Source organism: Bison bison, unplaced genomic scaffold (genome assembly GCF_000754665.1).
Source record: "Bison bison bison isolate TAMUID 2011002044 unplaced genomic scaffold, Bison_UMD1.0 scf7180017864530, whole genome shotgun sequence".
NCBI classification, from domain to species: domain Eukaryota; kingdom Metazoa; phylum Chordata; class Mammalia; order Artiodactyla; family Bovidae; genus Bison; species Bison bison.
In genome coordinates this window covers 7,087,560-7,115,429 of record NW_011495080.1, presented here as the reverse complement: position 1 = coordinate 7,115,429, position 27,870 = coordinate 7,087,560, and the positions used below count along the sequence as shown (strand labels likewise).

Below are 27,870 nucleotides of genomic sequence, written 5' to 3'. Positions count from 1 at the left end.
CTTTAGAGTACTGAATGTATTAGTTAGACTTTGACCATCACTGTTGCTCAGACAGAGGAGTAGCTGTACTTCGAGCAAGCATTTTCCATCCAGGGTGTCCTAAGTTCCCAGGCAAGAGCAGCTCGCCAGCCTCTGCAACACTGATGAGAGTCCCATGGTATTGTGTTTAAGGTGGCCATCAGTCCCTGCTGGGCATGGAGAGAAACCCAGACCTTCTAACTGGAGAGCTAAGGTCTCCTGCCCTAACTGGAATGATTTCCTGATTCATTTATACAAAGAAACTAGGCGTTCCTGGGAGATACAGCAAAAAGAAGTACACTTTCCAATCACCCCAGGCTCATGTGACTCCCCACAGATCATCTCAACAGAGAGGGAGAGAGAAGTTGGCAGACTTCAGCATATTAATAGCAAACAACAAATTAACAACTATGTACTTTAATCGTCAACATTCATAATTGCACAGAGTATCACAGATCACTTAAATAATACATGTCAGTTAATCTAATGAAGAAACTAGTCATGCAGAACATTCAGAGCAATACCGTGAGCGTGTAAAAACTGTCTGCGAGTGACACTTAACACAAAAAGTACAGAATGAGAGCAGGTCTTTGAGGAGCAGTTATATAAAACCCCTACCAACAGGCAAAGCACTATGGAGAGACACACGTCAGTACAGTCAACCTGCCAGGTCTCTCCAGTAAACGCACAGCAACTCTAATAGGATCGGCTACACTGACTGTGCACACACACACACAGCCATTTCAAACGCTCTAGTGTTGTGTGGTGATGGGAATGCAGAATAGGAACAAAAGGGGCTACCACTCACTTGTAAAACTGAATCCAGTGGGGGAAATCTAGACTCCTGACTAGTTGACTTGAAAATGGAATAAACAGAACTCTGTCACAGAGAAAAAAAATTTCTTAAAAATGTATATGTGTCCAAAATGGCTGAAAATCTTGTCCATGCTAGGGGAAAGTTGAATGTGGAAAAATTTGCATTAAAAAAAATCTATGCTGTAAAGAAAATAAAAAGCCAGAGCATTTTGGCATTAGCAAAAGGCTGAACTTAGTTCTCAGGCAATAAATTTATGGGGAAACATGACAGGCTCCTCATTAAAGCTTTGTGTACGTTGGCTGAATTTTATACAAGATTCTTGAATCTTATGGAAAATTGGGCACGGCCTGACATCTGAACAATGTCCCTGGTTTGTTTGATTTCTAAAGCATCGGAAAATGTTGCACTTTGGAAATCAAGTAGAGAAGAATAAACACACTAAAATAGAACTGGGCTGAATCTGAAAGTTATTTTTCCATATGTCTCTATAAGATATTTATTACCTTTATTTCTCCTACAAATACAGCTTCCCATGCTGGAAATACTGTGATACCTTTTTTTTGGTGGTGAGAAAAAGAGTCCTGTTAAGACAAATCTTCCCCAGCAGCAATAACCACCTAAGGATAGGCAATTTTCAGCTGGCTTTTCAGAGGCTGGTTGCCATGACAAAGAGCACAATTTATTCCTCAGTCCCTTATCACAACTACAGATCACAGACCATAAAAATTAACAAGCCTCTTTTTCCTTTTCCTGATGATTTCAGAGTTCCTCATCCTTACCTGAGGTCTTTTGTTCCCCCAATTAAATGGAATGAATGTCAGTCATCTAGCAATTCAATTAATGCCGATTCAAAATTCTGGCCAAACAAGAATCTATAATCACAACCTCCTAATCACAGCTCAGTCATGAGAATGAAAAGTAAGCAGGAAATTGCACTAATTACTCAATTAGACTAATACTGTATTTCTAAGCAAGGATTTCAGGGGTTGTCAGCTCTGACAAAGGGCTGTGGAGTCGTCCTCACCTTGTGTGCTGGTGGTGACCCAACCAAAGCCAGTGTTTTCAAGGGGCCATGATTTCTACCCATCTAATATGAATATGCCTGAGCTGGATAATGGAAATTTACAACTAATAAACCAACCACAAATGAGGGGCGACTCCAGGGGGCTTCAATGAATGGCTCTCAACCCAGCCCTGTACAGTGGATAGGGCTTTCCCATGAGGGTGGCTGAGCACACATCATCACCTGTGCTGGCCCCAGAACATCTCGTGAGGGGGAGCTTCGCACACATGTGAGAGCGGCTACTAAGTCCTAACTCAGTAATGCTTACAGGTATCGGCTTCCAAACTCAAGACAGAACGTGCATCGGGTGGGTGCTGGGCAAAAAGCTCCTCAGCCAGCGGGTCCACACCTGATGGAGACCCTGGTGGCGGCTCTGAATCATCTGCACCCCCAGGGGCAGCTTCTCAGGCTGCAAAGCCTACCTAGAGAACCTTCGTGAAACCAAGAACACTGAGTGAAAAAGAACTGGCTGGGAAGGACACACAGATGTGCCTGAAGTAGTTACAAAACAATGCAGGACACAGACCAAAACAAACTCGACCTTATTTTTTAAAAAATGAAAGCCTAAAAAAATTAAGACTTTTTTCCTACTCAGTTTCAGAGACTTAAATATTCTGTAAACAACAGGGAGGACACTAGAGCCTGTCATGCCTCTGGTTTTTGTAAAAATCCTTCCCAAGCTGGATGTGGGAAAGGAGTTGGAGATAGGAAGAGGGCCTGGCACACATGCTGAGGTCTTTGCAGCAGTTTCTGAAATGACCAACTTGGGAACTGCTCGGGGTTCCAAAAGGAGAGAAAACATTTATTTGACTAAGGCAGACAAGGTCCTTTACTTCCAGGGTTTACCTTGCAGGTGGCCACTGCCCAGTGAGCGGGGATTCTGGTGGCTGGCAGGGCCCCCGGCAGGCAGGTTCTGACCGCTGCGGGTGCCTGGAACCTTGGCATCTCTTCCAGAAGCGTTAGCTTGGCTCAGCCGGCCTGGAGGAAGCAAGAAAGCAGGGAGCAGAGCTGCAAAAATGATTGCAGAGACAATCTGCCAAGTATACTTTTAAACTAATGAAGTCTTATGCTACACACCACTTTTAAGCTAATGAAGTTCTGTTCAGCATCTTCTTTAGGTTAAAACTTACTCTTGAGCCTTGAGATCAATTAGAAGGTGGGGAAGAGGGTAGGGATGGAAGGAAACCCAGATTATTGTTCTTTCCTTCCTCTCCACTGTCCCAACCAACCTCGCCTATTCGTCATGCCTTCTCACTAGAGAAGGAACAGGAACGACTAGAGGAGAAAGAGAAAGCACTGTGTCAAAGGAAAGGCTGGAAGTGTAAGAAGCAGCAGCAGAAGGAAGCAAAGTTTTCCAAGAAGGAATCAAGGGCTTCCCCGGTGGCTCACTGGTAAATAATCCACTGGCCAATGCAGGAGACATGGGTTCAGTCCCTGGGTTGGGAAGACCTTCTTGGAGAAGGGAATGGCAACCCACTCCAGTATTCTTGCTTGGAAAATCCCATGGACAGACGAGCCTGGCAGGCTATAGTCCTTGGGATGGCAAAAGAGTCAGACACGACTTAGCGACTAAACAATGGTAATGATGAGGGGAAAGATGGAATGCTTTGTATTCCAAGAAGGAATCTGAATGCTTTAGCTTAGCCTCTCAGCTCCTCCTAAGATACCCACTTTATTTGACTGAAAACTTTTCTTTCAGTTGTCTGTGTGCAATGCCTAATTCTTGCCATCATCTGGGAGCACCTCCGCTCACTCATTTCCCTTCTCCTCACATAGCACCTGCATATTTCCCTCCCCCCTGCAAATATTTTAAGAATCTGAATATAAGAGATCAAGCTTCTCATATGATGAGGTTGATGTTCAAAGCTGTAAATCTCAAGTTCTACAGAAACATTATTTCCAAAGGTCAAAATATCTTACTAGGATTGTCTGCAGGACCCTGGTCCTCTTCCAGGTAATATTCTATCTTCTTTAGGTCTTCCGGGGTAAATCTCCATTTATTTTCAGCTGGTAGGGGTGGCACTTTGGGACTGGATCGTTTTCGGGCAGAACCAGGAGGAAGGGCCTGCTGGCAAGATGCTGGCAGGGAACCTGTAATCAGTCCTTCTGGGAATTTCTGAGCTAAGACTTTTAGACCTGGGTATGGAAGATCATCAGAAAAAGCACTGTTAGCATGGTAAGGCCAAGGCAAACCTGGAAAGGAGCCCACGTGTCTCCTCAACACAAGGACGGGAAATCTTTCTTAATTGCTTCACCATTAAGTAAATTACACCAGAAAATGTCCGTTGTTATGTGGGATTCTGAGAATTCCACCAGAAATTGCTTTGCTCAAGTCTTCAGCATTAAGGCTTTCTTACAGAACCATAAAGCAACATCATTCTTTCAGGAATTAGAAACATGTGCTGATTGAGGTAAGGGAAGTTTCACATATCCTGACTCCCTTCCGCCAGCATGTTTTTTTTCTATTTCCAGAATACTGAATTCTGAGCTCTGCAGGGGAGGGGAGGGGGGAAACTCTAGGAGTGAAGCAGAAGGAGTGTGAGTCCAAGTATTTGCCTTTTAAGTCCTAAGCAGAACATAGCCCCTCACCTCCAGAAAGCATGAAGAGGTTCTCAAATCCCCGCTCGCACATGGTGGTGGCCGCCTGGCTGGCCAGCCTCTCGTCGTCGTCATACAGGATGATGATCTTGCCGTGGGCATTTTTCTAACAGTCACATGAGTTAAGGTTTGACCACACTGAGCTAATGCTCCTAGACTATACAGAAATGCCGAAGGAAGGAAAGCAGTCAAGGTTTGCCTATCTTGAGTTCAGGGAGCACGGGATGACCCCTCTTCAGGGCATCCTGGATTTTTTTTCCTGTGCTGAAAACCAGCACAAGCTGGTATCCTTTTCTTGTGTGTGTGTGTGTACACATAACTCTCTCTCTCTATATATATATATATCTCTCTCTCTCCAAGATGGCACTAGTTACATACTGTATACTCTTTGGCCCTTTCATCTGTACAGTCCTGGAGAGCAATTATTATAAACTCCATTTACAGATGAGGAAACATAAAAACTTGAGTGCCCGGTGTGTCCACTGCAGCCTTACTGAGAACGGTAAAAAAGTGGGAACCGCCTAAAAGTCCAGTCCTCCAGAGAAGAATGATTTAGTAAACTACAGTAAATCTTAAGATCAGATATTTTACTGCACCAAAAACAGAGTTTATACAGAGCTTGTGTTAGTGTGGGGAAATTCAAGTAATAGGAAGTGGGGGAAGCAACACACTAAATTATATATCTGAGTATGACTTCCACTTTGTTAAAAAGACGACATAGAAGGCCGCCTGGAATAACATACACAAAAGATTCCCTAAGAGTTTCTTGTGCAGTTGTGTGGTTATCGGGGATTTCAGTTTTCTTTTTTATATTTTTCAGTATTTAAATTTTCTATTTGTACAATTTTTATGAGCAAAGCAAACTAAAATTTTAAGAAGAAAAAAATTAAAATAGAAGGAAAAAATTCAATCCTTATATTTTACTTGGGGAAAATGAAAAAAAAAAAAAAAGCTTTCTGGGGAAAAAAATGTCTTAGGACTAACTGTCAGTAGATCCTAACTGTTAATCTAACGTTTCTCGTCCAACTGCAGGACGGACTAGAAAGCAGCCTCAGCAATAGCTAAAGATCCAAATTCTAAAATATGCTAAGTTAGCTAATTAATATCGGTAATAAATTTGATTCTTACAATCCTTATACCACCCAACTCCTTAAAGTACAACAAAGGATACATACTCAAGAACATCATTTGAATAAGGGTTCATTGTTCTAGACAGAGTTGCAATTGGGTAACTGTAAGCTGCAAAGAGAAGAAAAAGCTTAGGAAGTTTGTAGTTCTCAGTACAACTTGGCTCCAATCCCTAGCTGGTTTAACATCTAAGAGTTAAACATATTTTCAAACTCACTAGTGATAAACCTAAATGCTTCTGTGAGAGAGAAGAGAACAGGACACAGTGAAGGACAGGAAGCATTCTGACATTTAGCCCTGGGCCCCTGATCCCTCTGAGAATTTCCCCAGCCTCTCTCAGAGCATGCGGTGGAGCCAACTCACAGGTTCCCGGAACCCCTCTGGCTAGCACTGTGCTGACCACGGGGTGTGGGTCGAGTCTGCCTGGGCTCAGGACCGGGCTCTGTTCTTGGGAGTGAGACACTGAAAAGCCTTTCTCTCTTACCTCCAACAATGTGGCACTGCTGGTAAGAGTCTCTATCTCGTACATCTAGCAGCAGGAAAGGGCAGTCGGGATAAGGTTTGTCTTTGGTATTGGGCTCTGTTTTCTTCACAAGCCCTTTGTCTAGATCCAGTTCCCCAACACCACTGATGACGCTGCAAGTGCAAAAGTAGGTCGGCAGACACTAGTCAGGGGTGGGTGGCTTAAAGGTCAAATGCGTTTCTTCAGAATGGCGACAAGAGTGCTCAATGTCTTTTCAAAAAACACTTCAAAGGAAAAGGAAAATGGATATGGGCTCTCAGTTCTGTCTCTGAATGCAAGGTACTATGGATGGATTCTTATTCTATCACCCTGGACACCAAGGAAGGGATCCACTGTCCATACTCACCTTCAGAGAGTGCATGTTAGGTCATTAGCATGGCAGAGGGGGCAGAAACTGTAGGGCACATGCTGCCTCCAGCAACAAGGGCAGCATTCAGAGAAAGAAAGAGGCGAACAGTTAATCCAATGGAATTTTGATGAGTGTAAGAAAGCAGAGCAAAAGGAAAGAATAAGGTTGACCGGACAGGAAAACTGAAGACATTTCTATGTATATTATATGTAACATAAAGTAACAATGGTGTTTTAATATATTTCATATACTGTGACTTATCCAGTATGTCTTATCCTCAATGTCTTTAATAGTTATCTGTAGTCACTTAAATTTTTATGGGTTATGAGGTTAAGGTTGAAGAGGCTTTTAGATTTTGTGGCATACTACGATTAAAATGAGGAAGGTTTGTTTCTGACCCATTTCTGAAGTCACAGAATTACCAAAGTTGCTTGCCAGGTTAATATAGGCAAAATGTGGCACAAACATGAGTTGGAGAAAACATGTGTTATGAGCAAAATGCCAAGCAGTGAAATATCTGCACTGGGATAAGAAGATGATCACTCTTCTGGTAATATGGAGACACACATGCCAAACCACAGGCTGGTTGGTCTGTAGCAATAGCTCCTCTCCCATCACAGCAAGTCGAAGTCTGCCTTTAAATCCAATGAAAAGCTACAACTCTATGCCATATGGTGCATATTTTGTTGATCAAAGAAGAAAAAACTATGTCATATGAAACTACATCCTCACGGAAGCCTTGTTCGTCTATCTTGTTTTGAATGCAATTTTAGAGTCCCTGCACAGAAGTAGTCATGAAAATAATAGTAGTGCGATTGACAAGAGCAGTGCTGTCCCCAGTAGAACTAGCTTGTCTGGTAGACCTGTTTTACCAGTAGAAGAGATGGATACGTGCAGAACATTAGTACCATCTTATAACCGACAGTGAATACAGGTGAGGACGTGCTGCACCGTGAAACTGCCCCGTGCATTGGAGAGCTGACATCAAGGCTGCTTTCACTCTCCTTTGCACCTATTTAATATCAGAGCACTATGTGTGGCGCTCTGTTTTTCTTCTGATTCTAGACAGGGTAATTATAAGCTGCAGCAGACAGAAAAGGAGAGGGGGGAATCATACTCTGAGTCAAAAGACAGTGGTTGTAAAACTGAGTCCTAATAGCAAACTTGCATATGTGAAAGCTCAGAAGAAAGGGGTTGAGGAGTGAAAATTAAAGCTCTCCTATCAATATATGCTTGCATTAACTAAGAATGCTGTGAAAAGATTCAGGAGGTGGCATTTATATATAGAGAAAATCAAATGGCTGGGATGAAAATGTGGGATTTCACGACACCAACCTGTTTCTAAGGTAATTAAATCATTGACATGGTACATAGATTAATGAAGGTAAAATGCAGTAAAAACATGAATCTGATAAGAGCACCTCTGAAGAGTTGAGCGGCTAAAGTCCCCGGCTCCCTCACTGTTTATGAACTGCACGGGACTTGGCGACTGCTCCCCAGGGCTCCCATTCCCGTTGGTCTTGGCAGTGATTTCAGCATCAGGCTCTGAAGTTGCAGAATCATTGTCTAAAATGAATAAATAAATAAATTTAACCTCAGAATTTGTATTTACTTGTTAGGTAGTTCCACTGAAAGTAGGTGGAGAAAAGGAACTCATATGATCATTATTAAACTGTTCTCTAAGTTCTAACATACAGATTCTCAAACTGTAGTCTGTGGACCCCAGGAGTCCCAAAGACCCTTTTTCAGGGGATCTGAAAGGTGAAAACTATTTTCATAATACTACAATGTTATTTGTCTTTTTTATCAAGCTGCAGTTTGCACTGAGGGTAACCATGGCAGTAACATTTTTTTAAAAGTCCCTGATAAAGTAGTAATCATAATTTTTATTAAATGTCCTCCTTAAATAACACATCTTTAAAATATTCTGTGTGATGAAATGGGAGAATCCACACACAACAAATTTGCTACATACTAACATCCCATTGGTGTTTCAAGGGAAAGTATGTGTGGGATTCGTGCTGCTTTTGCCTTGAACTCCACTTTTATGTGGAAGAAAAATTGACATGAAAACTATAGTTATTTAGGTTTGTGCATTTGGCATATATTTTCTAAAAGATGATCTAAGTGAATTTCTCATTTCAAGGAAAACAACCAATGGTATTTGTTGCAATGATTAAATTTTAAACAAAAATAGAATTTTGGAAACTATTTGCCACCAAGAGCTTGACTTCTTTACCATCTTAATGACTTTCCTGGTAAGATGGGTGTTGAGGTTAATAAATGTGACTTTTTGATATTGTGTAGTGAAATCTGTCAACATTTGGAAGATAACTCTTAACTCAGTGAAAGTAGTGAAAATGAAAGTCGCTCAGTCGTGTCCAACTCTTTGCGACCTCATGGACTATATAGTCCATGGAATTCTCCAAGCTAGAATACTAGAGTGGGTAGACTTTCCCTTCTCCAGGGGATCTTCTCAAACCAGGGATTGAACCCAGGTCTCCTGCATTGCAGGTGGATTCTTTACCAGCTGAGCCACAAGGGAAGCCCAAGAATACTGGAGTGGGTAGCCTATCCCTTCTCCAGGGGATCTTCCTGAGCCAAGAATCGAACCGGGGTCTCCTGCATTGCAGGTGGATTCTTTACCAACTGAGCTATCAGGGAAGGCCTCATCAGTACTTTCCAAATGACCAATGAATGATATTATAAAATTATGTATGAGTAAAAAATACATTCAGAGTTCAAAACAGACCAATGGGCTCAATGTAACAGGGTATGAAAAGTTCATTGATATGGTTTCAGATTCCACACTACAACCAACCTTTAAGAAGGTACCAGCTATCAAGTTTTGATGTAGTGTCAAAGAAAAATATTCATATTATATGAAAGGGCTATTAAAATGTTCTTCCTTTGTTCAATTAAGATCTGGGTGAGGCCAGATTTTCTTCAGGTTACTTCAGCCCAAAGAGTATATTGCAACAGACTGAATGCAGAAGGTATGAGATATTAGCTGTCTTCTGTTAAAACAGACATTAACATGACTTACAAAAAGTGTGAAACAATGTTATGCTTCATATATATTTTTGTTTTGGAAACACAGCTATTTTGCATAAAAATGTTATTTATGTTTGCAATGGGGTTAATATTATTATTTTTAAGGTAAATAGCAAATAAATATTCTTAAAATTCTATTTAAATTTTTAATATCACAAGTATTAATAGATATAATTCACAAAAACCAAAACTCTTTGAGGTCGTCAAAAATAAAGTGTAGAGGAAGACTAGTACCAAAAGGCTTGAGAATGTGCTGTTCTAACCAGTATAATGAGAGAATAAATAGAAATAGGAAGTGTAGTTATTAAAGAGAATATAAAATTTTAATTTGCATATAACATACCTAGAAACTTTAAGAGAATCCTATGAAAATAAGGAGAATATTCATAAATATGTTAGATTTTAAAATTAATCTAGATTGTAAGGTTAATTTAAAAAAATAAGCTATTTATAAAATAAATAAATACTGACAATCAAAATATTTTTTCTATATACCAGTAAGAAAATAACATGAAGAACATCTCATTTACGATAACAGCTAGTTACAAAATATACTGTCCTAGAAAATTAACCTATTAAAGAATGTAAAGGCCCTATAAAAACTGATAAGTGCTTTATAGGTCTTATAAAAATTTTACTTAGGGACATTAAAGAAGACCTGAATGAAGAGAGAGTGACATATTGTGCATGTTCCTGACTTAGTGATTAAAGTAAAGTGATGTTAATCCTTTCCTAATTTAATTTTCAGCCTTAAAACAAATCCCAATGGACTTTTAAAAAAAAAAAAGCTTAAAAGGATTTTAAAGATGAGAAGAAAAAAGATATATGTATATGTAATTCGGAGAATCTGCCTTTTCAAGTAGTCACATATATTGAAAAGGTAAAGGATCAAAACAGTGCAGTAGAACAATGGAAAATTACAAAGAACACAGAAACAAATCCTAGGAGATAGATATATATATATAAATCTAATGTATGTTAAAGGTACAAAAACCAGTAGGTAAGAACTATTAAATAAATAGTGCTGGGATAATCTGCCAACTATTTTAAAAAAGCAACCTTAGATAACCTCTTCTTATTTTGGATTTTATGACTCTAAAGCACCAAAATGAAAATACATCAGGCTAACAGATTTAATCATAAAAAATGCAAACCTCAAATATGTCAAAAGTCAACACAAAGAAAATTAAAAATCACAAATTAGGGAAAAAATCCATGACATGTGTAAGTGAGAAAAGGTTAATATACTTAGTTCATTAATATTTTAAAACTAGCTCTTTAGTAGAAAAAAGATTGTATGCACAAAATAAAAATGCAATCAAGATAAAACTGTTAACACGGAAAGGAAGCCTTCTTTGCACTCCAGAACTGCAGGCCATCAGGCCCCTTCCCCCAAGGGAACTACCTTCAAATATTTGTCTCCTTCCAAAAATGAAACAACTACATATTTTACATATATTTATTTCTCCTCTTCTTACATATCCAGAAAGACGCTATTCATACTGCTCTACACTATGGTTTGTTGTTTACTTTTTTTTTTAACTTAATAACATCAAGTAAAGATTTTTCTCATTTATTTTCAAGGCTATATTGGTTTCCAATGAATAAAGAGATCATAATCATTTAAAGATTTTACAAATCAGTAAGTAAAAGATGAACATTCCATTAGAAAAAAGCAAGAAAGGACATGTCCTCAAAAGAAGAAATATCTATGGCCAACAAATACAGACATGTATGCCAAGGCTTGATCTCGTTTTCCGATGAATTAAAACTAAAACTATTATATACCGTTCTTCATCCATCAAACTGGGAAACATTTACAAAAGTGAGAACTATTCAGCACTGGCTAGGATGGGGAGAAATGGGTCTTCTTATTTGTTCGGTGGGAATACAAACAAGTAGAACCTTTCTGGAGATAATGTGGAATCAGCGCTGAGCATCTTAAAACGGTTCCACCCTTTGACCCTCTGCAGCAGTTTATCTTCAGGAAATAAGTCAGAACCATATAAAAATTTATGTATTTACATTACAACATTCTCTCATAAAAATGAAAAATCAGAAAAACATTAATGGCCAACAATAGGAGAATAATTAAATAAATCATGGCATATCTAAAGGCTAGACATTATATGACAACACAGCCTTTACAATTGAGCTTTGAAATCTATTTAATAGCAAAGTTTTCATGATAAAATGTTCAATGATAGCAGTATAATACAAAACTATATACGAAGAGTATGGATTTGGGTGGGGAAAATAGACCAAAATGTTAATAGGGTTTATTAGTTATTTTAATTTTCTTCTTTATATTTTTTAACAGGTTTCTGATTTTCTAGAAATATATTTTAAAGCAGGGAAAAAATAAATATTATAAAAGGAGTTATTTTATTCCTTCAAAAACAGCCAATGTGTATACAGATACAATCTGCTCTACAAGCATTACTGAGTGAGTTATTATTCTGTATAGAGCACTAAAAACACTAATATTACTCACACATTATGGTGTCCTACTTTACAAGAGCCTATTTTGCTCTGCAAATTTATCTCAGAAGAGAAAATTGCATGTGCCCATATGTCCTGGTGTTGCAATCTCGACAATGAATTAAAGGACAAAATCCAGGTACTTTATAATAACCAGGTTAAAACTGGGAGTACTCGTATGAGGAGACTCAATTATCTCTATTACAAAGAGCCCTTATTTCTCTGCAGTGTGAGAGGCATCCGTCAAAAGATAAATTCCTGCCTTTTTCAGATTCTCTTTATCCTCCCTAACAAAAACAAGCCCAGGGAAATGACAGTTGAGTTGTACAAACCCAGTGTTCAGTCTTCCTGAGAAACTTGTCTTGAAATCAGAAGTCAAATTCCTGGCCTACATCAACCTTAACAAAACACATCCCCCTTCAACAAGCAGCCGCACACTGACAGCTGAGGACTTCAGGATGAATAAAGACCTTTGCTCTGTGGATTCTTTTCATGACAGTACACCTAAGAGGCTTTCTTTTCAACTTGGTATTTAAGAAAGGAGATCTGGTGCCTATCTGTCTTGCTAGTCTTATCTCATAACCCTCACTCAGACCCCAGCCAGACTGGGTTATGTGATTCCCCAAACACGCTTGGACTTCTCCGTGCCTTTGCTCAGGCTGCTCCTTAGCCTGAGACAGTCTCACCCTTAACTTGCACCTGTTGAGATTCCAGGCCCTGGAGGCCATGGTATGCACGTGCACACATGTATTGGGGAGGAAAATAACAACAGAAAGACAAGGTTACTCATATGACAGAAATTCACATGACTCCATGTAAGCAGAGCTGTGTCTTTTTCATCTTCAGCTGTAGTCCCATAGCACCTAACTCTGTGGCCTGTACATATACAGAGAGCAGTAAAAATATTTGTTTAAAAAATTAATTAGTATATTAAACACATTTAAAACATTTAAGACTAAAAATGTTACAACCAGTAAACCAGACAGCTTTTTTTTTTTTTTAAAGAAATAAGAATTAGCAAAGCAGCAGATAGCATTTCTCAGAGTCACAATCTAATTACAGACAGATACATCAAAGTCCCTGTGAACACAATAGCACAGGATCCCACAGTCAAATGGTCAACTTGTTATTTTCCCCAAATCCTCAATTCTCATTACCTTCTAGCCTTTGAATCTCCTCAGCTGTCACTTCCAGTGTTTGATCAGATAGGGACGCAACCTGGATGACCTGATAGAAAACAGAATGAAATGTGTAGATGTGTGTATGTTTGTCTTTAAACAGAGGCAATTCTGGTTTTAACAGAAGACGAGGAAATATCAATCAAAGATCTCCTGTTTTAAGAAACTGTCAGTGTTCCCAGTTGAAGACTAAATCTCAGGTCTTCTTACTTTGACGGCAGTAATTACATTACATTTTCTTAATTCCAGAAGAAAAAACTTGTTTAAAACATTACACAATAAACTCAAAAGACCAAAAGGATAATTTTGGACAAGAAACATAAATAAGGGTTTAAAACTGCCTTCATGTATATTCTAGTTTCAATATAACATGCTATTTCTTAAAAAAATGCATAACAGCATTGTATTAGAAATTATTCAGTGAAGAAATAAATGTAATTATGGATATATTGATTACAATGTTGTACACCCAATACATAGTTTTTAAAGTACTTTTCTGTTGTAGGAAGTGATAAATTAGGAGATTGTGATTAATATACACATACTACTATATATAAAATAGATAATTAACAAGGACCTACTGTATAGCACAGGGAACTCAATATTCCATAATAACTTATATGAGAAAAGGATCTGAAAAAGAATATATATACATATAATAACTGATTCACTGTGCTGTACACCTGAAACTAACACAACATTATAAATCAACTGTACTCCAATAAACATTTAAAAAATGGTACGTAAAATTCAAATTAAAAAATAAATAAATCACTTTTCACAACTTAGCTCATTAGACTAACATCCACCTTGAGTTGCATATCACTGGAACTTTTGTTTGGGGGCCAGAGAGACATTTTGTCCATAATTTTCAAATGAAAGAAGAAAGTGACTTTCCTAAAGTAACAAAATAGCCCATGGCAGAAAGACTTGGAAAAAAGAGTACAGTCATAGATGGGAGATTACCTGCTTTCCACAGAGAAATATGTCCAAGCAATAAAGAACCCAGAATTCTAGATTCTCATTATTAAGATAAATTGACAAGGAAAAGTAAAACTTAAACTACAAATTTGATGATTAAAAAGTAGAATTTATATTTTACTGTATAAAGTTCTTTTCAAAGAAAAAAAGTTTCATCCCAATTAGCCCTCTCATAGGTGAAATATAAAGAAGCAGAAGAAAACCCTCTGCAAACATTACTCAGAGTTGAATTTAGAAATACAGAAAGTAGCACAAATTAGATAGTCTTTACTCCAATGGAAGATCATTAAACTTACCAGCTGGGCAAAAGTTGTTACTTTTAGTCTCTTGAAAAGCTCATCTTTTTTGTATCTATAATCTGCAAAGCAGAACGGGACAAAGATTTTTCCAGGTTTATTTTGCTTTCTTGGAGGTACTAATTCTTTCTAGTCATCAAGAAATTTCATCAAGAAATGTACCAAAAAATGGTATATTTTTCCAGTTATCTACATGTATTTCCTTGCATTACCTCACTTGATCTTCCTGATACCCTCAGAATTAAATGTGGCAGGTGTTATATCATTTTTGCTTTGGCCAGGAGAAGCCTCCAGCTGAAATTCTAAGCTACCTTTTTGGGTCCAGCAATTTTACCTCTTCCCTTTATTTTTATTGGTCTACAACTATCCTTACTATGCTGTCTCTACTTTGACCTCATTGTATAGCATACATTTTTGTAAGTCCTTTAAATCCTTTTCAGAACAAGCAGGGGATAAATATCTGAATTTTACAAATGAGGACAGAGACCCAGAGAAGCTGAGGTGCCCTAGGTCAAAAGCTGGTAAGACATTTATACCCCAGTATTCTGTCTCTGTCCTAGAAAGAGAATAATTATTCCTGAGGTTACAAACTATGCTAGAAATGGAGGAAGACCTTTTTTTCCTGGAGTCAATACTGGGCACAAACTTATGACTGGTCCTGATAATCTCTTATATCAATTTTCCTTCAACTTTACTTCAATAAAAATCAACTTATTGCAGTTTTGCAATAGGAAAAAGTTCTGGAGATCTATTGTACGACAAAGTAAATATACTTAACAGTACTGAACTGTACACTGAAAAATTTATAATCAAAGATTTATAATGGTAAATCTTGTATTGTGGGTTTTTTAAAAACCAAAATTAGAAAAAAAAGAAAAATCAACGGAAAACATCAATATTTATTCAATGCTAGCTTTACAATTCTGAGACATAACTCAAACTTTTGCATCCATTTGTTAAACAGTTAAGAAATACAGCCAAACTCACTTTATTATTTGTCCCATAGAGGCATGTTAAAAGCTGGCCTCCCTAAACTTTTCTGAAGAAGACTTGCCAATTCTGAAGAGTTTCCAGCATGGAACTCCTGCCCACCCTACTCCTCACTCTTCTTCTAGTTTATATATTGACATTCTTGACTCCTTAAATACTACCTCATTATTTCAGAATTACTGAAGGTTAGCTGGGTAATTACTCAAGTCTCATAAACAAAGAATCCTAGCAAAGGAAAGGCTTAAAGGTACTTAATATTATTTACTTGGTTATACTAATCATTCCCACGAACTTTCCAAAACACCAGCGCACACCAGATAGCTACTTTGGAGGATAATGTGAGCATGGTTTACCAAACACCTTGAAGCTCAGAGTCGGGAAATGATAGGATCTTAAAAACATGCCTTCTCTAGGTACCTCAAGACTCTTTCTGATGAGGAACTAAAGCTTCTCTGTTCTAAAATGTCCTAAAGATAGCAATTTGGCTAAAAATTGATTTTTCTTCCTGGAAATTCTTAAAACAGTTTCTTCTAGATACAACAAGATAACAAACCCAGACGCAAAGTAGCTTCTGAAACACATCAGAATGCAGACCCGAATAAGCTGAGCAGAAGCTTTAGAAAGTGCAACTCAACTACAGTATTTCTCTCAGTTGCCATCAGCTTGCCCACCCAAAGTCATTTATGTAAATCAAAACGGCAATAAGTCAGCCAATGAAAATAGTCAATAGCTTTAAAAGGAGTTTGCACTGTGGCATTTATCCATTGCTATTCTTTTGGTATAGTTAACATAGTTGGAAGTACTACTCTAGTTCTTCACATTCTATGTACAAAATACACACATTAAAATCCTCTTTATATAGAAATCACCTTAAATAAGAAAACAGGCACTGCTGTTTTCTAATGATCGGCATTTCCAGCATCCTCTCATACGCACTAGAAATTGCACTGCACGTTTGAACCTGAACTCTACATACCTGGTTCTGGTTTAGAAGGACAGCCATCATGAGGACTTTCTGACATTATTACTCAGATAAAAGATTAAGCTAGACGCTTTACAGTAAGTCTTAAATTTTATAAAGAGGATAACTTGGAAAGCTCTGTCAGTCTGTCCCTGCAAGGGCGAACAGAGCTTTAAGAATGGAGCTTCTGCTACTGTAGCTTCTCCCGGACTCTATAATGGAGACAAACAATCCTAGTTTCAGATATGTTATCAAGTGTTGCTTCTCCGGTAAGTCTGGAGTCTAAGTGTGTCTCTCTCGAGTTACTGGAAGGACAGAGACCTAACTATCTAGGATGCTTCACACCGGGTCCAACCAGTGTCATCTAACCACCAGAAGCCAAGAATGGGCTTTGTGAATGGTCAATAGACACAGGGTGTCTATTTTCCCCAGGCAGAGTTGAAAGAATATTCAGATCACAAAGGAATTCTGCGTTTTCAGGGTTCTGTTAAAACGCGTTATTAGCAAAGGGAAGTTGGGCTCACACTGGAAGACAAATCAAAGGAAGTAACAGGACAAGGTTTGTGATTTCACAGAAAGACATGGCATCTAAGGTAATCTGAGAAAAGAGATGGGTTTAGGGTGTCACAAAACAAGGCAACATTCTCTCCTCCTTCTGACCCAAAAGAACACCTACAACAGAAGATGGGAAAAGAGAAGGAAATATTTTCCAAGATGTAGATCCCAAACCAGAATCTGAAGTAATTCTAGCTGGAGAATCAGCACAAAGTGTATGAAACAAGGTGAGTGGAACCTCCTGTCTTACTAAAAGGAAGCCCACAACTTCTGAAGAGGGAAGGTGAAGTACGCATTTTCAAGGACTCTAACCCACAGGTATTTCTTTTGGGAGATAAGCTCCATTTAAAGTTGATATATCACAGAAACCACATTGTGCTTTTATGAGGAATATTTTAAACAGGGTTTCAGCAAGCTGGGTGGCATGGGACAATTTTTATATGGGACAAATTTTGGTGTGGATGGGTGAGTTTACACTCGGCTACCTTTGCTTAGGCGGTGAAAAAGGCTACAAACCAGAACAGAAGCAGGCCAGTTGAATTTTGCACCCAGTGGATGAATTAAGGATGACAACAATAAAGTTTAGGTGAGTAAACAAGATTTTTTTCATAGTTTAAAAATTTAATATACACATATGTATGAATGTAAAGTGGAATATTTTGCAGATACATAACATTTTAAATATATAGCATAAATGTATAAAGTATAAAATATATAAGAAAAAAAGGATACTGTGATATTACACATTAAAAAACAAATGTCTATAGCATCAGTCCCTATAGCTGAATGTAGCAAATAACAGATTCAGCACGGAGCTGCTCCTGCTGCTGCTGCTAAGTCGCTTCAGTCGTGTCTGACTCTGTGCAACCCCATAGACGGCAGCCCACCAGGCTCCCCCGTCCCTGGGATTCTCCAGGCAAGAACACTGGAGTGGGTTGCCATTTCCTTATCCAATGCATGAAAGTGAAAAATAAAAGTGAAGTCACTCAGCCATGTCGGACTCTTAGCAACCCCATGGACTGCAGTCTACCAGGCTCCTCTGTCCACGGATTTTCCAGGCAGGAGTACTGGAGTGGGGCGCCATTGCCTTCTCCAGGAGCTGCTCCTGAGTCCATGTCTATTGTCTGGGGTTTCTCAATACTGCAGCAATTCAAAAGGAACAGGAACATTATCATTTAAATTAAAAGTCCTGCTATGTATGTAAAAACAAAAGTTCTGGTGAATTCTGGATTTGTAATATTTTCTTCTCAGAAGGTATATTCTACCAGAGCCAGGTCCTGAACTGCTACCAATCAGAGCACCTCTCTGCTCAATACTGCCCTAGCACTGGGTTCTCCTACTGAAGCTATGAGCAAATCCATCTAAGAAAACAGATGTCCCTGCTTCTCTGATTCTGGCCATGATGTGTACATTTTACATCTGTTTTGGACACAGATTGAAAAATTATAATTTTGTGCAAGCGCAATGCACTGACTAGAAGCATATCTTTGCCAAAGATTAGTTTTTTAAAAGGATGTGTATGAAATATGATTTTTAATTAAAAGAAAGCTGACTGTAATGAATTTATAATGCATAACACTACTTTAAGAATAAGCTCTTTCTCACACCTCTCTTTTGTGAATACTGTCGAATTTATACTGAAAAGAATGCTATGAAATAAGATATTATTACTCCTATCTCAGGTACAGAGAAAATAAGAAAATAGGAAAGATTAAGTACCTTGAATACAGATCATAAAGACTGCAGTGCAATGAAACTAGAAGCTGGGGTTCTCACTGCTTAGCTAGAGATTATTTCATATTCCAACATTAATATCTCCCATGGGATTTAAGGTGGGCAGAACTCAGACCCAAAGACCACAGCCTCAGCAGCTGACCCGATGGTACAGTGTTCCCCACATCCTTCAGGGCATCTGCCATGCTCACCTGACTCCCATAGCTTTGTATGTGAGTCACCTGTAGAGTATGGTTAGGATTGTTAATAACCAACTTCCAGAGCCACTATAGGGTTCCATTACCCCACACCATAAATAGTCTTACTCACTTTTTTTGATCTCTTCTAGCTTCTCAATGTATTTAGTCATACTGTTACCTAAAAAGAGAAGGATTTTAAATATGCTTTTAATGGAAGAAAATGACGTCTGAGCCTTCCCATCCTGTTTTTACAGAACTGCAGCAGACAAATGGATCAGACATAGTAAACAGTCTTTATACGGCATTGTTAAAAGATAAGGAATCCCGGGAAATGTTTTGGTCAAATGTGCTAAGCTGAGGTGCACACCCAATAAACATTAAGAAGTCCCCCCAGGCACTACAAATGATCGCTTTATGTAATTTCTTTTGTTTCTGAGTTAAGCCTTTCATCCTCCATTTATTTGCCCCATAAGCTTTTTTTGTGGGGAAGGTGTGCAGAGGAAGAGAAAGAAGCAACAACCTCTGAATGTCTAAAATGAGCTGCCGTGCCCGGCCAAGTAACCCTTTCCTTTTCTCTGAATCTTTGTGGTTTCCTTCTCTTCCCTGAACTTGGTCTTCCACTATTCATGCTGATACTGCAGCCTGAACTAGACCACACAGTCTGTACACCAGTATTCACCATGGATTTGATTTGCTGAGAAATCACAGCAGATCCTCAGCACTGTGGGGAGTCCCCCACCCTCATGTTTTATGGCCTGGTTCTATAACACTAGGTTCTAGCCAAGGTGGTTTGGAGAGTTTTCATGCATTAAAACTGGGCCAGGATCCTTATGGTTTCCAAATGAACTAAAGTCTGGTTCTCAAGCCAGGGGCTATTATTTTTTACCGAGCATACTTCGATTTGATTCAATTCAGCACAGCAAGCTCTATCTGGCACCTAACATGTATAGCAAAAAAAAGGAAAACACTAAAAATACTTTTTCATTTCTAAAACTGTGCTCCTAACTTTTAAGCCTTGAGAGCAACTAGTCAGTTTCAGTCACAAACTTTGGGTAAAAGAAGTGCTCCCGATTAATGGTATGAACTTATGGTTTTCAGCACTGTTCTGAACTTTTCTTCGTGTGTAGGTGACAAGCAGAGAAAGAAAATTATTTCTCTGAAACCCAAAGCACATTTTCAAAAAACAACTTAACATCACTTGTTATTATTAAATCTATACCATCATGGAATAAAATTTCACTGAGTTAGAACATTCTTTTTTCATCTGGCAACACACAGTCCCCAGATCAGAACCGAAGAGCAGGACTGATTCAGTGCAGTCCTGGACCCAGACTGTATCCTTCCAGAAGCTCAGAGACGTGACAGTAGTAGGGCTGCTCAGAAGGCCTGAGGCTTCTCAAGACAGACACTGAGAACACCTCAGAAGAGATCCGAAAAGGCCCAAAGCCCAAGGCTGGAATCAAATATGATCTTTTCTAGGTTCTTCAGGCTGGAATGAACCTGAGATGTTGACCAGATCTCCACAGTGGAAACCATGAATCCTTCCCAGACTCACAGCCTCTCCTGTGCAAGTCTGCACTTGGGCGGGAACTCAACTGGTCAGTACTTGGGTTAGAAGACAGGGCAAATGGCATGCTCCTCACTGTCCCACAGGCTTACTCTTAAACGACTTTATAGGAGCTTCTGGTTGCACATTCCTAGGCCCCTTTCAATGCCAGGCTGTTGACGTGGCAGTTAGTTTCTTTTCACTGGAGAAGCAAGCTTCAGGTCTCCTTCCAGAATTGCCGAAAAACTGAGGTACAAAAAGGTCCACTGACTTGTCCGGAGACAGCAAGTTAGTAACTAAATCGAGATTAGTATTCCCAACCTCCTGGTTTCTAACATGGCTCACAGAAACACACTGCTTCTCTAGCTGTGCTGTTTTAAAAACATGATTTCACTGTGAGGTAAATACGTAGGAAGTGTTACTTTCTTCATAGTAGCAGGTGGGAACCATTTCATGCTCTCAAATTCCCTGAGGCATGCTATGCATGGGAAACAATAGCCAACCTTATCAGATAGTCTTTATTATTAAAACACTGCATTTCCAGTCTATAGCAGTTTCCACTAACAATGTGTCTAAAATCCATTTCTCAGTCAGTTAACAACATGTTCAGAATATTTACACAGCACTTCATCTTGTACCAGCAGAGCCTCACAATGACCCTGTGAGGTATGTTTTCATTCCTACTGATTATTTTTTCCACTAAAGGAGAAGGCAGATACAAAGTCTTTTGCAGAGGTGTACAAATACTTGGCAAAATTAGGAATAAATCTAAGAGTGCTATTGATAAGAAGCTTTTTTCATTATGGCTATTCATTCTCTCCTGTAGGGGGGAAATAAAAGAAAACGGAAGATTTCTGCATTGCTTCAATTGGAGAAATGACTAATCAACACAAGAGAAATCCCTAAAAATGATTTTAGAAAGTACGAAAAGTAGTATTTTTACCCCACCTCATGTACTGCTTGTATCTTAACTAAGCAGCTCATCTTACTGGATCTAATTTCATCGGAAAACAGCTTTTTGACCTTTTAAAAAGAATACAAATGAATCAATTCTATAATTGACTTATTTATAAACATATTTTTATTTTATACAAAAGTAAGAAGGCTAAAAGACTATCAACAGAATAATTTTTTTAATTGAAATTACACATTACCGCCAGATATATTTTCCTAGACAAGACTTTGATTAAAAAAGAAAGTCAGTGGCTCCCCACTGCTTACTGACTGAAGTTTAAACTCCTTGCTCTACTGCTGAAGGCGCCAACATCTTACCTACCTCTTCAGTCTTGCCTTAATTATTAAACTTGACAAACTCTGTGAGTCTTTGGCTCGCTAATATGTCACCTTGCCCACATAATCATAAAAGCTCACCCAGCTGGAAGTGACCTTTCCCTCCTCTGAACTTCTATAACACTCAGCTTACCGCTCACAAGGCATTTATCATTGTACTGCCTTATTTGTGTGTAAGTCTTATCTATCTTATTATACTGAAAGCCCTAAATAACTATTTACACGCACATAGACACACAAACACACACACAGAATATCTTTATCCTTTCCACTGTCTAGTGTTGGAGGCACTCAAAAATATTTGCTAAATAAGAAATACTATGAAGATGTACTAGCTGAAGAATCCTTATAATGGATCATATCATAATGTAAATAATCATATCCCAAATTGCTTTGAGTTTTTGGATGCCTGATTTTCTCTAAGCTATACACAACTTGATTTATATATAGTACATATATGTTACGTACTACTTAAATGACCTATATTGTTTCAGGACTCAGGTAATAGAAATGTATAAGGTGGTATTTAGCCTCTACTTAGTTTATAATTTAAGTTTCCAAAAAGAGATATATAAAAAGGTTTTACAAATGGAATCAAGAGAAAGAGACAACTATATTGATATTGCTAAGCAAAGATACAGCACAATCAACGAACTGAGGGGCTCATTCATTAGAGTTTTTCCTTTGTTTTCCTATAATGTAATAACCTTATTTGTACTGAGCCAGTAAGAAAAGCAAGTGATTTTGAGCAGCAATAATCTAAAGTGGTTAAGATTTATAAGGCAGGAACTCAGTTGCTAAGAGACAATTCCACTGCTTTATTTTTCTTCAATATTTCCCTCCTCTATGGAGAAGTTCTTTTGGCTCGGAAGGAGCAGAAAGCGTGAAAAGAGGCACAGAGGTCCTTTGTTAATCTCAATAAGTTACACGAGCGCATAGCGCTTTCTGGTTTGTAAAAGGCTTTCACATACATTTCTTCCTTTGGTATAAGAAACAGAATTAAATACCAAGCAAAGATGAAGAGTACCTAGTCTGTAATGAGTTTCAGTGCTTAGGATCAAGGCTATTAGCAGATATTCAGGAAAAGTAAAGACTAAGAAGAAAAAAAGAAAATGACTAGTTTGTATGGAGATAAGAAAAGTAAGATGAATTTTTAAAAAATAAAAAATGGCTACAAAAGACTGAGTGGAGATAGTCTATGGAATTTTAGAGAGCTAAAGAAATTTGAAATTAGATTGAATATAGATTGAAATGAGAGAATAATGCCAGGAATGAAAGCGTTTAGGAGACTAACAAAGGGAGAGCCCTGTGGTTTGGAAATTGTCCCTTAATCAGCCTGCAGGGCTACAGACAGAAACCCAGAGAGGGTGCTTGAGAATACACAAGGGCCCTGCGGCGGTGGCTGAACAAAACGCCGGCAGGGATTTCATCGGAAGCATAATCCATTCCGGGCACAGTCTGGCAGTGCTGGGGAGCTGGGAAGATACACTCAGGAACCTATGGAACAAAAGAAATATTTGAAGTTCAAAATAATTCCGATATTTCTAGCCATGGCTATACAATGGTGTTTGAATTTATAAGAGAAGTAGCGTCAGAAGGACAGAAATAAAATATTATCTTTACCCAGGAAGAAGATATCTGGCTTTGAAGAAATCAGTAGAAGGCGATTTGGGTGAAGATTGGAGATGCCACAAAATTCTTGATTTCTTGGGATTAACTCTGAGTTGCTCACTGTTTGGTAAGAAAAGATTAAAGACCCATCTATTTAGCCTAGAAATGAGAAATGCTCATTTGTTCCTGTGCCTATTTCTACTGCTCTGACTGCAGAGCTTAAAAATCATACCTCAGACAGGAATTCCTTACTTTTACTTGACCTTTAAAGTCAGTCTGGTGTTTTCACAGCCAGGATTCCTCACACTTTTCGCCTTATGGCAGACACACATAAGTGGTAACATTTGGACACAACACTGAGGTTTGGGCTGTCTCAGGCCCTGATGGCTAGCCACAGGGCTAAAGAGATCAGTAACCCATAGGCTGCTGTACTGACTATACAGAGAGGTAAGTCACACACACACAAAATGAATAGAAAAAAATGAAAATCTTTCCCTTAAATTGACTTTAACATAATTTTTAAAATCCAAAACAAAAAATCAAACACTAGAATTACATTTCTTCCATACCGACTTTAAAATACACTTGGTTTCCGGCAATGAAGCACACTTTGGCCCTTCCAAAGGTATTATAAAACTAGACTTCTGCTTCCAGGAAGATGAGGTAGGATGTACTTTTCTCTACTCCTCCAGCTAAGTACAACAAAATCCCCAGATGACCCACAAAATAGGAGGAAATATCTGCAAATTATCCTTCAGATAAGGGTCTACTATCCAGGGTATATAACAGAACTCTTGTAACTCAACAATAAAAAGAAAAATAACCCAACTGAAAAAAGAAAACCGGCCAAGGATATGAATAGCCATCTCTCCACAGGAGATGTATAATTGCCGATAAGCACATTAAAAGGTGCTCAACATCATTACTCATTAGGAAAATGCAAATCAAAACCACAATGAAAATACCACATCACACCCACAAAGATGACTATAATCAAAACGATGGACAACAGCAAGTATTGTTGAGGATGTGGAGGAAAAAAGAGCCCTCCTACACTGCTGGTGGGCATGCAAAGTGCAGCTGCTCTGGAACACAGTTTGGTAGTTCCTCAAAAAATTAAACCCAGGGTTAACATCTGACCAAGAATTCAACTTCTAGGTATATAACCAAGAGAACTGAAAACAGGGTAAAAAACATGTATGCTAATGTTTTAGCAGCATTATGGTCAAAAAGCATAAATAAACCAAACATCTATCAAATGATGAGAAGATACACCAATTGTGGTGCTGTGCTTAGTCGCTCAGTCGTGTCCAACTCTTTGTGATCCCATGGACTGTGGCCCACCAGGCTCCTCTGTCCATGGGGATTCCCCAGGCAAAAATACTAGAGTGGGTTGCCATGCCCTCCTCCAGGGAATCTTCCCAACTCAGGAGTTAAACCCAGGTCTCCCGCACAGCAGGAGGATTCCTTACCATCTGAGAAATCAGGAATAGCTATATAAAAGAATATTGTTTAGCATTAAAATAAAGTATTGACACATGCTAGAACAATGATGAACCTTGAAAACATTATGCTAAGTGAAAGAAGTCAGACACAAAGGTCACATGCTGTATGATTCCATTTTTATGAAATATTCAGAAGAGGCAAAGTCAGAGATACAAAACATAGATTAGTGATTACCAGGAGCTGGTAAGAGTAAGGCATAGGAAACTACTGCTTTGGGTATGGGGTTTCTTAATGGGAAATATTCGGGTGGCGCTAGTGGTAAAGAACCCACCTGCAAATGCAGGAGATGCAACAGATATGGGTTTGATCCCTGAGTTGGGAAGATTCTCCTGGAGAAGGAAACAGAAACCCACTCCAGTATCCTTGACTGGAAAATCTCATGAACAGAGGAGCCTGGCAGGCTACAGTTGCAGGCTTCATGGGGCTGTAAAGAGTCGGACATGACAGAGCATGCGTGCACACACACACACACAGAAATATTCTACAGTTAGATAGTATTGATGGTCTGACAACCTTGTGAATGTTCTAAAAATGTCTGAATTGTACATTTTTAAAGGTTGAATTTTATGGTTGTAAATTATATCTTAATTTAAGAAAACATACCCAGTTAGAAAAAAAGATTGAATGGAAAAAGAAAATCCTGGAAGGGGTAAATTAAGAGTTTGGGATTAGAAGCTACATATTACTATATATAAAATAGATAAACAAGGTCCTACTGTAGAGCACAGGCAACTATATTCAATAGCTTATAATAACCTATAGTGGAAAAGAATCTGAAAAAGAAAATACATTTTATGTATATATATATATATATATATGTATAAAACTGAGTCATTGCTATACACTAGAAACTAACATGACATTATAAATCACCTTGCCGGAGAATTGATGCTTTTGAACTGTGGTGTTGGAGAAGACTCTTGAGAGTCCCTTGGACTGCAAGGAGATCCAACTAGTCCATTCTAAAGGAGATCAGTCCTGGGTGTTCTTTGGAAGGAATTATGCTGAAGCTGAAACTCCAGGACTTAGGCTACCTCATGTGAAGAGTTGACTCATTGGAAAAGACTCTGATGCTGGGAGGGATTGGGGGCAGGAGGAGAAGGGGACGACAGAGGATGAGATGGCTGGATGGCATCACCGACTCGATGGATGTGAGTTTGAGTGAATTCTGGGAGTTGGTGATGGACAGGGAGGCCTGGCGTGATGCAATTAATGGGGTTACAAAGAGTCAGACACGACTGAGCGACTGAACTGAACTGATACTTAAAATTTTAAAAAATACTGGACATTATATATAAAACAAACATAAGAAGACTCTGATAGGTGGAGCAAGGAAGGCAGATTGGCTAGGGACTTTGGGACCTGAGCAACGACATAATGGTTGAGCTACCTGGGGGTGTGTGTGTTTGTTTTTTGTCTCATTACCCTCAACATGGAGCTGAAGAAGCCAGAAATCCAAATATACCAACAGATGAAAAAATTCCTAACAAAAATCTGCTATCTCCAGCCAAAGGACAGTAAGACAGAAAACTATCAGATAATAACTACCTTATTCCAGTTGCATTCCACAGAAAAGCTATGTCTTACTCTTACCTGCCCATAAAGGCCAGATGGAGAATCTTGATTTTCATCTTTGTTGGGCTGTGATGAGATGCTATCAGAGTACCAAAAAGGATGAGAAAGAGGCTGGGGCTGAAAATGCACTCAAAGATATAATTGCTGAAACCTTTTCAAATTTGTTATCAGTCCCTGGTGGCTCAGACAGTAAAGAATCTGCCTGCAATTTGGGAGACCAAGGTTTGATGCCTGGGTTGGGAAGATCTGGAGAAGGGAATGGCAATCTACTGCAGTATTCTTGCCTGGAGAATTCCATGGACAGAGGCTACAGTCCATGGGGTTGCAGAGTCAGACACGACTGAGAGACTAATACTTTCAACACTATCAAATTTGGCAAGTAATATAAACTTCAGATTTATAATAGAAGGAAATACTGTTTGGCGTTTACTCCAAAGAAATCCACAGTAAGATGTTATCATAGTCAAACTTCTGAAAACTAAAGAAAGAAATCTCAAAAGCAGCAACAGAAAAATGACACCTGACCTATATGGGAAAAGCAGTTTGAATAACAGAAGATTTCTCATCAAAAATCAGGTGTCCAGAAGAAAGTGGCACAATATTTTTCAAGTGCTGGAAGAAAAGAACTGTCAATTGGAATCCTATACGAAGAGAAGACACCCTTTAGGAAAGAAAAGAAATCAAGACATTCTCATTAAGGAAAACTAAGAGACTTTGTTACCAGTTCAGTTCAGTTCAGTTGCTCAGTCGTGTCCGACTCTTTGCAACCCCATGAATCGCAGCACGCCAGGCCTCCCTGTCCATCACCAACTCCCGGAGTTCACTCAGACTCACGTCCATCGAGTCAGTGATGCCATCCAGCCATCTCATCCTCTGTCGTCGTCCCCTTCTCCTCCTGCCCCCAATCCCTCCCAGCATCAGAGTCTTTTCCAATGAGTCAACTCTTCACATGAGGTGGCCAAAGTACTGGAGTTTCAGCTTTAGCATCATTCCTTCCAAAGAAATCCCAGGGCTCATCTCCTTCAGAATGGACTGGTTGGATCTCCGCAGTCCAAGGGACTCTCAAGAGTCTTCTCCAACACCACAGTTCAAAAGCATCAATTCTTCGGCGCTCAGCCTTCTTCACAGTCCAACTCTCACATCCATACATGACCACAGGAAAAACCATAGCCTTGACTAGACAAACCTTTGTTGGCAAAGTAACGTCTCTGCTTTTGAATATGCTATCTAGGTTGGTCATAACTTTCCTTCCAAGGAGTAAGTGTCTTTTAATTTCATGGCTGCAGTCACCATCTGCAATGATTTTGGAGCCCAAAAAAATAAAGTCTGACACTGTTTCCACTGTTTCCCCATCTATTTCCCATGAAGTGATGGGACTGGATGCCATGATCTTCGTTTTCTGAATGTTGAGCTTTAAGCCAACTTTTTCACTCTCCA

At 38.8% G+C, this 27,870-nt stretch overlaps 1 protein-coding gene across 2 annotated transcripts in view; it reads right to left on the bottom strand.

Annotated features, from left to right (window-relative positions):
• Nucleotides 1–417: 417 nt before the first annotated feature.
• The window catches only part of CEP41 (centrosomal protein 41kDa), a 50,257-nt gene continuing 22,804 nt past the window's right edge, over nucleotides 418–27,870 (bottom strand). The window contains exons 3-13 of one of the 2 annotated variants that reach the window (XM_010831669.1): nucleotides 23,365–23,472; nucleotides 21,400–23,238; nucleotides 19,036–19,083; nucleotides 14,487–14,548; nucleotides 13,189–13,258; nucleotides 7,918–8,062; nucleotides 6,109–6,260; nucleotides 5,668–5,735; nucleotides 4,488–4,602; nucleotides 3,819–4,034; nucleotides 418–2,876 (exon numbers count right to left, since the gene is read on the bottom strand). In XM_010831669.1, coding sequence (XP_010829971.1) covers nucleotides 2,728–2,876; nucleotides 3,819–4,034; nucleotides 4,488–4,602; nucleotides 5,668–5,735; nucleotides 6,109–6,260; nucleotides 7,918–8,062; nucleotides 13,189–13,258; nucleotides 14,487–14,548; nucleotides 19,036–19,075 — 1,017 coding nt within the window. In that variant the 5' untranslated portion in view covers nucleotides 19,076–19,083; nucleotides 21,400–23,238; nucleotides 23,365–23,472 and the 3' untranslated portion in view covers nucleotides 418–2,727. The remainder of the gene's footprint in view (nucleotides 2,877–3,818; nucleotides 4,035–4,487; nucleotides 4,603–5,667; nucleotides 5,736–6,108; nucleotides 6,261–7,917; nucleotides 8,063–13,188; nucleotides 13,259–14,486; nucleotides 14,549–19,035; nucleotides 19,084–21,399; nucleotides 23,239–23,364; nucleotides 23,473–27,870) is intronic. The other variant, XM_010831668.1, reaches the window with a different exon arrangement.